General features: G+C 43.7%; 2 protein-coding genes across 2 annotated transcripts; both read left to right on the forward strand.

Annotated features, from left to right (window-relative positions):
- Window positions 1-766: 766 nt before the first annotated feature.
- Window positions 767-4,339, forward strand: LOC131695516 (uncharacterized). Its single transcript, XM_058984050.1, has one exon. It carries the CDS (start codon window positions 767-769, stop codon window positions 4,337-4,339), a length of 3,573 nt encoding a protein of 1,190 aa, XP_058840033.1.
- Window positions 4,340-5,018: 679 nt separating this feature from the next.
- LOC131695517 (uncharacterized) lies at window positions 5,019-6,143 on the forward strand. Its single transcript, XM_058984051.1, has one exon. The coding sequence runs from the start codon at window positions 5,019-5,021 to the stop codon at window positions 6,141-6,143; it is 1,125 nt and encodes a 374-aa protein (XP_058840034.1).
- The last annotated feature ends 6,173 nt before the right edge of the window (window positions 6,144-12,316 follow it).

Below are 12,316 nucleotides of genomic sequence, written 5' to 3' on the forward strand. Positions count from 1 at the left end.
TGAGTCCTAACGCAATAAAGTTTAATTCGATTTCGTGAAAGTTATTTGAATTTGTACTGAAGATTACCCTCCATCCTCCAGTGATCGCGTTATGTGAATTTATGTTAACCACGTTACGTTACGTTAATTTACATCCGATAATAGTTAAATTGATCCACAAGTCTGAGAGTCTGTTCCGGAATTTCCCGCCCGCCGTTCTATGTGCCAGTAGAACCACCCGCCTTCCCGAACCTCATCCAACATATTTTGGTGCCGTGACCAGGATTTGGCGCTTGCGACCAAGCTATCGAGCGTTCTTGAGGTTCTTTAAAGGACAGATCGCCTTCTTCCAAGTATTCATCAATTGTTCTTGGCCGTTGGGCGCCATCGAAACCGTTTCAAAGCCGCGCCAGTTCGCCATTGCAATTTTGAACAATTGAACCAAGCCAAGCTGCCTTGAAGTCTGGATTTCTCCGCTAGTATTTTTTGATATTATACAAGGCCTCATACATACAGGATATATACGAGCATTTGGAACAAAATAAATACAAGGCACAAACTTGCTTTGGTCAGGTGAGAGTCTTTCCAATCCATTAAATTTATTTTGTCAGTGCTACCTGGTCATCTGTTTGCCAGGTCTGCCCTACCGCACCCGCTGCCGTCTACCGCCTGACTTCTACCGAGTCCACCAGTGTCGTATGCGAGCTAATACAAGGACCGCGCTGTACTGCTGATTAGAATTATAACAATCCAAGGCATATATCCGCCTTGGTCAGCGTTTGCTACGATGGAAGGCTTTAGGACCAAGCAGCAATTGACAACGAGGAGAACTACGTTGCTCGCTTCGTTGAGCCGCGCCGAGCAGTTCATGGAACGATACAATGAGGAACGGGACAAACTCGAGGCATCCATACGCTTGGAAAATTTGAACATGCTTTGGCAAGCACTGGAGGAAGTACAGACGGAATTAGAGGATGGCGAGGAAACGAATGAAGGTCTGGTGAGAAATTTAAATTTCCGTGCGCATTTTGAGCCTATGCTCTTCAAAATAAAAGCTTTCCTTTGCTCTAAAATCCCTCCTCCTATCAGTTCACACAACGATCTCCCTCACAACACAAACACACGGTCCACCTCCGCTCTTCACGGTCTAAAACTGCCTACAATCTCGTTACCGGAGTTCTCTGGCGATTATAAAGACTGGCTAGCTTTCCACGACACATTTTCCGCGCTCATACACTCGAATCCTGACGTGGCAGATATCCAAAAATTTCATTATCTACGCGCAGCTTTAAAAGGGGAAGCAGCGCAGATTGTTGAATCCATCGGAATTAGTGCCGCCAACTACAAACTGGCATGGGACTCTTTAACCAACCGATACTCCAACGAATATTTACTTAAAAAACGCCATCTTCAAGCGCTGTTTGATACTACAGAAATGGCAAGGGAGACTGCCTCAACATTGCATGCGATTGTTGATGAATTTGAGCGACATGTTAAGATTTTGGGACAATTGGACGAGCCAGTTGATTCATGGAGCACTATTCTGGAGCATCTTCTTTGCACACGTTTACACGCTGACACGTTAGCAGCTTGGGAGGATCACGCATCAACTTTAGACAAGCCCACCTACAAGTGTTTAATTGGCTTCCTTCAGCGTCGCATGCGGGTACTGGAATCGATTTCGGTCAATCAACACCATGCAATTCCATCCGCATCCTCAGCATGCATTGGTGATTCGGAAAAGACCATTCATGCAAATATTTTGTCTCATGTAGCGACTGAGAATGTTCCGTTTAAATGCTATGTCTGCGACCAACACCACCCCTTAATAAAGTGTTCAAAGTTCGAACGGCTCCCGATAGCCGAGAAAATGAGTCTAATGAATGCAAATCACTTGTGTCTGAATTGTTTCCGTGCCGATCACTATGCGAGAAACTGTACATCCAGGTACAGTTGCAGATTTTGTAGAAGACGTCACCACTCACTCATCCATTCAGCATTTGCCGATAACTTAAGCCGAGTTAATCAAAATACTGTCCCTTCATCCTCAGGAAGTTACCCAGTAACATCGACACAAACGCGCGATGGTCCCATTAATGAATCTTCGATGTTTTCCGCGACAACTGCCGTCAAATTAGCGAAACCTGGCCACCATTCACCGCTGCCTGATGCCGAGAAGAGTATTTTAATGCTGACGGTGGTTCTGGTTGTAGTCGATCGATATGGGAAGGAACATTTGGCTCGAGCTTTGCTGGACTGTGGTTCGCAGCCAAACATAATTTCCGAAAGAATGGTACAAATCCTTCGGTTAAAGCGAAAAAGGGCGAATGTGCTTATTCAGGGAATAGGTAACCAGCCACAACATGTAACTCAATCCGTTTCCACGCAAGTCCGGTTTCGCAAGGAAGATTTCGCTTTGGATGTGAACTTCTTGGTTTTGGAAAAGGTAACGTCAAACTTACCAGCCTGTGACGTGCTTATTGATGACTGGTGTCTTCCCGAGAAATTATTTTTGGCTGATCCAAATTTCAACAAACGAGCCGGAATTGATATGATTATCGGAAACGAACACTTTTTCTCATGTTTCAAAACAGCTGCAAGAATTGAGCTATCCAATTCCCTGCCGACGTTAGTGGACAGCGTCTTCGGATGGTTAGTTTCAGGAACAGCGACTATATTTCAACCCTCACATGAAGTTTTGCATCACTCCGTTACCACTGTTTCACTTGCTACCCTCGAGGAAAGTTTAGAACGGTTTTGGGAAACAGAAGAGCTGCCAAACCAATCCAATTATTCCATAGATGAGCAAAACTGTGAGCAGTTATATGCAGCGAATGTTGCCAGAGATTCTGAGGGAAGATACGTGGTGCGATTTCCCCGCCACCCCAACTTCGAAGAAATGCTTGGGGAGTCTAAAGCGGCTGCACAGAGACGTTTTGAATCACTAGAGCGAAGGTTGTACCACGATGACCAGCTGCAAAAAGAATATAGTAAATTCCTTCATGAGTACATAGCTCTTGGACATATGCGCCTGGTTCCACCCCACGACAAATTTGTTTCCAACCAATGTTTCCTCCCACATCACCCGGTTGTCAAAGAGGCAAGCACGACAACCAAGCTTCGCGTCGTTTTTGACGGATCAGCCCAGACGTCATCAGGTCACTCTCTTAATGACGCACTGCTGGTAGGACCAGTAGTACAAGACGATTTACTTTCAATCATTCTAAGATTTCGTACATATCCTGTAGCATTGGTCGCGGATATCGAAAAAATGTACCGTCAAGTAAAACTAAATACTGATGATACACCATTCCAACGTATATTATGGCGCTTCTGTCGGCAAGAACCAATACAAACTTACGAACTTCTAACAGTTACCTACGGCCTCGCTTCCTCATCGTTTCCTGCAACTAGAACCCTCCAACAGCTTGCCGAAGACGAAGGAAGGTCGTACCCCTTGGGAGGCCCAGCTCTGCGGAAAGGCTTTTACGTTGATGATTTCATCGCCGGAGCTCAATCAGTGGAAGAAGCAACACAACTACGATCTGAGTTGAATGAACTGTTATCCAAAGGCGGATTTTCTCTGCGAAAATGGACATCGAACAAGCTCCAGGTTCTACAGGGCCTTTCGGCGGATGAAATTGGAACTCACTCATCTTTGAAGTTCGACAAGGATGAAACTGTCAAAGCTCTCGGCATCTCATGGGAACCTCAAAGAGACATATTGAGATTCGATACTAACATCAGCCAGAAAGGAAAGTTGACAAAGCGAGCAATACTTTCCGAAATTTCACAACTTTTCGACCCTTTGGGTCTGATCGCTCCAGTTATAATACGCGGAAAAATTCTAATGCAACACCTGTGGTTGGAGTCCTGTGGATGGGATGATGAAGTTCCCGAGAACATAGCAACGAAATGGAAACGATACTCCGAGCAGCTACCATTGCTAACTGGTTTTAGAGTGAGCCGCTATGCCTTTCTGCCGAACGCCGAGATTCAACTACACACGTTTGCAGACGCCTCCGAAACAGCCTATGAAGCATGTACATACGCAAGATCCGTCGACCCTCAGTGCAATATTTCAGTACAACTGTTGGCTTCAAAATCTCGTGTAGCACCGCTCAAGCGGGTTACTCTTCCTAGGCTGGAGTTGTGTGCCGCTGATCTTGCCGCAAAACTCCATTCCAGGATAATCCAAGCACTGCAGATCAACATCGCCTCATCGTTTTTTTTGGTCCGACTCCATGGTTACATTACAATGGCTGAAATCTCCGCCAAACACCTGGAAAACCTACATAGCCAATCGAGTGTCGGCTATTCAGACTGCTACCCACGGAGCGCAATGGAAACATGTTGCTAGTAAGCAAAACCCAGCTGACCTAGTATCACGGGGTTTGGAGACAAGTGAACTTTTAAACAGCGCAGTTTGGAAACATGGCCCCGCCTGGTTATCCCTCATCCAAGAACAGTTTCCTTCATCGAGCATTCCCGATTACCCCAACGATGGAAAAGAAAGACGAAAGGTGGTAGTTGCTAGCGCCAAAATAGAACCACTGCACAATCCCTACTTTTCACGATTTTCATCGCACAATCGACTTGCTCGCGTTACAGCTTATTGTCTCCGGTTTGCCCAAAGATGTCTCATGAAAACCCGGACCCAGTTATCCAATGAACCCCTACGTATTTCGCTTACAGTCAAGGAGTTGACAAACGCCCAATCGATTCTCGTTCGAATTGCTCAGCATGATGTGTTCAAGCAGGGGATCAAAGATTTGAAAAGGGACAGAACAGTTTCCAAGCATTCCTCACTTCGACTTCTCAAGCCTTTTGTAGACCCGGAGGGAACGATAAGAGTGGGAGGGAGGTTAAGATTGTCTGAGCAACCCTACATTCATAAACACCCAGCCCTTCTACCAAGTTTCCATCCCTATACCCGCCTCCTCGCTAAACACTATCACCTGAAACTTATGCACGGTGGCGGTCGGCTTACTCTTGCTGCCATGAGGGAGAAATATTGGCCAATAAATGGAAGACGCCTAATGAGAAGCGTTATCCGAGGATGCTACCAATGCGCCCGAGTGAGTCCTGTTCCTGCGAGTCAATATATGGGGCAACTACCTCTAGCTCGAATTACTCCAAGCCGCCCGTTCACTGCTAGTGGAGTGGACTATGCCGGCCCAATATATTTGAAACCTATCCACAAGAGAGCAAACGCAGCGAAGGCATACATTTGTATATTTGTTTGCTTTAGTACAAAGGCCGTTCACATTGAGTTGGTAAGCGACCTCTCCACGCCAGCCTTTATAGCCGCGCTACGACGTTTCATCGCCCGGAGAGGTCGTCCAACTGACATCTTCTCGGACAACGGCAAGAACTTCGAGGGTGCCAAAAACGAGCTCAAGCACCTATACCACTGGCTCGGAGGCAACGAAGGGGAAGCCATTCAGCCACACTGCGCCAACGAAGGCATCAATTGGCACTTAAATCCGCCAAAGGCTCCCAACTTTGGCGGTTTATGGGAAGCTGCAGTGAAGGTTGCTAAAAATCATATGTACCGCCAGTTGAGAAATTCCCGTTTGTCATTCGAGGACTTGAACACAGTCCTGACAGAAATCGAAGCCGCAATGAATTCTCGACCATTGGTGCCACTTTCCGAAGATCCGAACGATTTAGCCTGCCTCACTCCGGCCCATTTTCTAATTGGGTCGACAATGCACTTCATACCAGAAACCAATATAATGGACGTTCAGATGAGCAGATTGAACCACTACCAATCCATGCAGCGTCTATTCCAGCAATTTTGGCATCATTGGCGCGGCGAGTATCTGCAAGAGATGCAAAAATGCACAAAATTAACCGGAGAAAACAATGAGCTACGTATTGGACGCCTCGTGGTAATCGTCGACGAATTTCAGCATCCAGTGAAATGGCCGCTCGCGAGAATTCTCTTCATCCATCCAGGACCGGATCAGCTTACGAGAGTTGTAACACTACGAACCGCTCGCGGCGTCCTAAAGCGGCCGATCACTAAAATTTGCTTGCTTCCTTGTGAATCCTACGACGAGTCTGCAGCAAATGGTTCAGCGCATCGTGACACCAGTGTGATGAGGCCGATAAATCACGATAATGAGCGGACGGCTTCAGTCGCTTCACGTTTACATTGATTTAGTTTTAGTTTGGTTTAGGTCTTAGTATTAGTGTGATATGATGTATGATAGTTGAAAGTAAATATTTCAAGGTGGGGGGCGATGTTCGGGCTCACTTAGTAGTTGTGTCAAATGACGGTGGCGTAGAACAGTTTTTGGAAACGCACCTAGCATTTGGCGCAACCCTTAATTGATGACAAACCTATACCGCCTAAATAGCTATTCGAGCAGTTAGTTGTATGCAAGATGTGGTACGCAAGGTGTCCACATAATCGCCTAATATATTTCATGGCAGTCCTGATCCAACCACCGCAGAGTTTCGATCGTAAAATACACTTGAGTCCTAACGCAATAAAGTTTAATTCGATTTCGTGAAAGTTATTTGAATTTGTACTGAAGATTACCCTCCATCCTCCAGTGATCGCGTTATGTGAATTTATGTTAACCACGTTACGTTACGTTAATTTACATCCGATAATAGTTAAATTGATCCACAAGTCTGAGAGTCTGTTCCGGAATTTCCCGCCCGCCGTTCTATGTGCCAGTAGAACCACCCGCCTTCCCGAACCTCATCCAACATAGCCTAATATCTGCTTTAGATCCACAAATAAAGTTGTCCTAAAGAGCCGTGAAGCCCTAAATACTGATATAATGCTGGTATAATGCCAGAAAAGGCGAAATATGGTGCTATTACTATGCAGAGATTGACAGCTCGTTTCTGCATTACTAATGCTATTATATAGCACCAGCGTAGAAATGTCAAATTTGAAAGCCTTATATTGGCACTACTAATGCTAAAAGCTTCGGTTGGCTGTCATTGCCGCCATGGTTTTAAAACCATTTCTTATGTTTCCTTTCGGTAGGATGCGCAAAAAGGAAAAATTTTAAAATAAAATGTTCTGTTTAAAACCGTAACTGACTCTGTTCTAATGCATTGTAATGAATATCCTTAATGGGTTTTCATTCTCACATGATATGAATGTTTACGAAAATTACCTTTAGTAAGTCTCGAACTGAGGTAGCTTGCCTCGTTCTTCACGGTAAGTGCGCTGCGTTTGCTCCCTGGACTATATTGCATATGTTCGATTGAAATAAAATATGCCGAATATAATCTTCAAAAGGAGTTGCATAACAGATAAACCCACAGCATTACAATAGCATTATGTCAGCTTTTTATATGCTTTATAATGGCATTAAATGCATTTTTACAGCTTACATGCTTTAAAGATCCTTGAAGCATGTACGCGTTATATCAGCTTTATATACACATATAGAGCAAGCGATAATGCTATATGTCGGCGGTGCAGTTATGCATTATTGATGCTAATATAGAGGGTTTCAATGCAACTTTAGTGCAAATGTAGAGCCAATGTAGTGCAATGGCTTAATGCTTATGGGGGAAGACAACTACACCGAGCAAAATCTACTTTGAAATTCCATAAAAAAGACATGACTTTCAGACATAAGGATTTCAAATGAAATTTATAAATTTGTCTTATGATATGGAGGGGGAGTTTATCAAAACCTTCACTTATTATTTTCATAAGACAGTCCTATGAAAACCATAAAAATGTCTGAATGAACGCCATAGATAGTCATTTAAGGTAATTATTTTGTAGTATTATGAATTTATTAGAAAACGGATATAGAATAAGAATCTTCATAAAACAGTCTTATGAAATTCATAACAGTGGTCGAGTGAATGCCATAGGTTTCCATTTTGAAATGATTCGGATTGTTCTCAGAACAGCGTAGAGCTGACGAAAGGAAACACATCCTGCGTATCACGTTTACAAAAGTTGGCCATTGCAAATCATTTTTAAAAATTATGTCACCACCCCCCCCCCCAAATCGCTGAAAAAATCAGGGGGCAAATAATTTTTTTAAAATAACCAAAATTCAAAAAATTGTCACGTTTTATAGAGCAACAATAGCTGCCATAGAGTTTTGCTTTTCGTAACTGAAAACTATTATGGTAGTTTTAGAAATTACCATCCCATGATAATTTTTATTTTGACCATTCTCTGGTAAATGTGAATTTTAAATGAGATCATCGATCCAGTCCAACATCAAATGAAACGTTTGCTGATCGCGGAAAGAAGGACCCATCTGTGTATTATCAAACGAAAATCTCATGGAAAGACTAATACAGACCGACTTCTGAATCGATTCCATTTTAAACGCAACAGTCGATAGAGACATAATCGATCGTTGTATTCGAAAATTATTTCGTTAAGGAAACAATCTGAATTCAAATAAGACTCCTGGCGATTTATATGTGGTTCAATATTCAGTATACATGAGCTTTACCGAAAAGTTTTTGACAATTAAAGATTTCATATGGGATCGTAGTGTTCATACCGTATTTCCGCAGCCATATGTGCGATTCTTATGAACTTGATCAGATCAAAATCTGCTACCAAACCATCTATTTAAGGCTAAGCTTTTGAAAATCGAATAAGTCGTTTTCCAAGAAGACGAAGAGACATTAATTCTGAAATATTCCAAGAACCAGAAACGTGCGAAATTTTCGAGATAGACGCTGGAATCAAAAGAACTTTGTCTGGCCATCAGCGATCAAGAATGCTCTAGCAAAGCTAAATATAGATCATACAAATAATGGTATCATCGGCACTTACCGCAGGGGGAACCGGCAATCCATTATCGATGTCAATTTTTGTAGCCTTGAACTAACCGGAAAGATGGACTGAAAGGTATGCGAGAATATATCCACAGCGACCACCAAGCGATCTGGTACAGCATTGATAACAGGACTATGAACTACACATGAATATGAATATGTGGGAGATATATAAACGAGTGAAGATGGAAAACAGCGATTTTTCACAGGAACGTGTCCGTCGAAGAACTTGAATTTGAAGGTATCCTCTTCAACCTAAATGCGAACGAGTTCACGGCACTACTAACAAGGGCGTGTAATGCGACCATACCAAGGGATGGGAAACCGAGAAACGGTCGCCGGGTGCAATACGACGATTATCGATCTACGTATAAGTTGCCTCCGAGCTTGGAAAAGAAGTCGGAGATCACTTCGGTTTCTCATCTCGCTCAGTTCAGAAGCTAGAAATCGCTCCGCTGCAATAGCAGGGCAAATAATCAAATTTACCCGCGCGACGCTTGGTCTATTTGCAAAGGCAAAAATTGATTCCTTCTGCCTAGTGTGTGAAACGTGAACAAACAATGAGTGACAATGCAAAGCAAAAGTATATCACGATGCGGGCAAACTGTGTTGCTGTTGACTACACGAAATATCCGGTAATACCATCAATTCATGAAGGGGAGCAAATGTTGAAGGTGAACTTGAAGTTCAACGTAGCTTGCGGTACTTTATGCGGTGCAATTTCACCATTTACGTCATGCGGTACTGAATATGTTAAAAACATTAGTCAAGCAGAATCATTCGCTTCCCAGAACAACATGAAACACGTCATCGAATGTAATGACATTTTATACAGTATCCCAACGTATATAGATGTTGACAGTCTTGAAATAAAGATATATGACCTGGCACCACGTACTAGTTCCTTCGTTATCAAACAAATCCTGTCAAAATACGGAGAGGTGAATAGTGTTAAGGAAGATACTTGGAGGAACTTCTTCCCAAGATTCCGAAACGGCGTTCGTGTGGTGAGAATGCGTCCGACAAAACCTATTCCCTCTTACTTGACTTTCGCATGCAAATCACCTCATGGTGTTGAATATTCTCAACGAATACTAGTCACGCACCCAGGACAGATTCCTACCTGTCAATATTGTGATCATCCGCTACACCACGGGAAACCTTGCGCAGAGAATGCTAAAGAAATTCCACCTGATACGACCAAAGCCGGTATACAATCATCGTATGTTAAACCACAACCAGTTGGTAAACCAACGACTGCAGACCGGGCATTCAAAAGCACCAGCTCAACAACGATCGGCCCCAGTACCACTAAACCAACTGCCATTACCAACATCGAAGTAACAACGATTACAGCAAATGTTTCTAAACCAACAACCAACACCACCAATAAGGAATCTAATACCGATGAAGAAGGATTTACAATAGCGACCCGTAAGCACAAACAACAAATAAGAACATCCGACGATGAGCAAGATGAATGCAGTACCGATGATGACATGGACGTAAACGAAAACGCGAGAGAAGACGGACCAAATGACCCCAAGGTGCGCTCCACGGCTCAGTTGTGCTAACGCATTGAGCCGTGTCAAATATATTTAAAATTAAAACAGAAGTCAGAAAGCTCAAGGGAAGCGAGCTGCAAGAACCGCTCTCAACAAAGCAGTCAAGCTGTACAAGAAAGCCTTGTCACAAAGCCAACGCGAATTTCCTTAGGAGAGACCTACAAAGTTGGCATAACCAAGATAAAAGGCTCAGCTGCACCACCTGAAAGGTGCCCGGAAAAGATGGAGGTCACCATCGAAAGGTTTTCCCCACAACATGAATCTATTTTCGCCGTACAGAGGATGATCACAAAGATGAAGATCGATTTACCAACAAACAGCTTATCGAGATGGCGAAAGCCATAAAAGTGAAGTGATACATGAGAGCCCGGATATGTTCAAAACGATCCGATAATTGGAAGCGATAAAAGCTGATGTTGCTTCCGATGCCGGGACAACATGGAGATCTTTCAGCGTAGTCAATATATCCCTTGGTAATGTTAGAGAAAATGAGTAATCCTGAACAAGCTAACGAAGTACGCGGACCGTGAGAACGGCATCTCATGTAATTCGGCTTCCTTATAGGCAGGTCTACAGTGAAATCCATCCAAACGGTTGTGGGAGCTTTGGAGACAGCAGAGATAAGGATATCGTTTTTGCGTGGTGGTTCCCTTAGACGTGAAGAATGCTTCAATAGTACTAGCTGGGAAGCAATCGCCCATTCGCTGTACAGCATGAGTAACTCTGCAGGATATTATAGAGCTACTTTCAGTACCGAACACTACGAGACAGACAAGGGAGAATCACAACTACAACTGACGTTTCTCGACTCGACGCTGTGGAACGCAGTGTACAATGGAGTATTGAAGCTGAACCTTCCCAGAGATATAACGATTTTCGGCTTCACGGATGATGTGTTCCAAGTAATCGGACAATCGCTAGAAGAGGAGACACTCAACACGGAGACGATTGTTCATCATAAAACAGAGTTGGTGATGACTAGCAGCCGAAAGACAGCGCGGTCGGAAAATATATCATCGATTTGAACTTTTAAAGTTACGATGATTATGTTAAGGGGAAGGCTGTGAGAGCAACCACAGCTTTGCTTGAGGCGCCAGTGTACTGGGCATCACGAACCAGCTGGAATCGCCGGACCGAAGCATGTGAGCAGACTAGTTTCACCGTCAGGGACAAGATCGAGTAGGTCGAGTGAAGCACCAGCGGTGGGTCGTCGAGTTTTCAACGAACCGGAAGCAGCGAACCAGAAGCTACGCTCCATCCGGTATCGCCGAACCGTCCTCTCCAAGTACTGGTTGGCCCTTTGAGTAGGATTTATGGACTATGCGAGAAGATTGCGACAAAACTGGGAGCTAAATGACTCACGCAACAGGCATCGGTATCGGGAGAACTTCCGACGAGGAATTGAGATGGCTCGCGAAAACAGGAACTAAATGGTTCACAGAAACGGGAGCCAAATGGCTAACGGAAGTTCACCACTGCGATTAGCCGGATATGTGTTCGGAGCTAAACCTCTCTAATGTATCATTTTGTCGTAAGACTGAATCAGCCTCCCCACGATATAACACTTCGATGCAGTCTCGTGGAACAAAAGGAAGGAAGAGAAGTAAGGACTATTAGTAGCGGTTACGCACAAAAGTGAATCCCACCTAGATCCAATCCACTTTTGAAGCTATTTAACCATACTATAAAACATACAGACATTTTCAGATATCGACGAACTGAATCTAGTGGTATATGACACTCAACACTCCGGGTGTAGCTTAAAAAGTCGAATTTCAGAGTGATTGCACAGTCTTCCTTATATGAAAAAGGCAAAAAATGAACTGATGATTGCTATACATTTCATAAATCCGTACGACTATCAAATGAATTTATCTGTTGTGGCTACCTACTGCGCAACAAGATGGAGAAAAATGCAAAGATTTCGAAGATGTACATGGAACCGAGCCGAATTACTATCATGTACCAAACAAACAAATCTACAA

This window comes from Topomyia yanbarensis, unplaced genomic scaffold (assembly GCF_030247195.1).
Source record: "Topomyia yanbarensis strain Yona2022 unplaced genomic scaffold, ASM3024719v1 HiC_scaffold_40, whole genome shotgun sequence".
In the NCBI taxonomy this organism is placed as follows: Eukaryota; Metazoa; Arthropoda; class Insecta; order Diptera; family Culicidae; genus Topomyia; species Topomyia yanbarensis.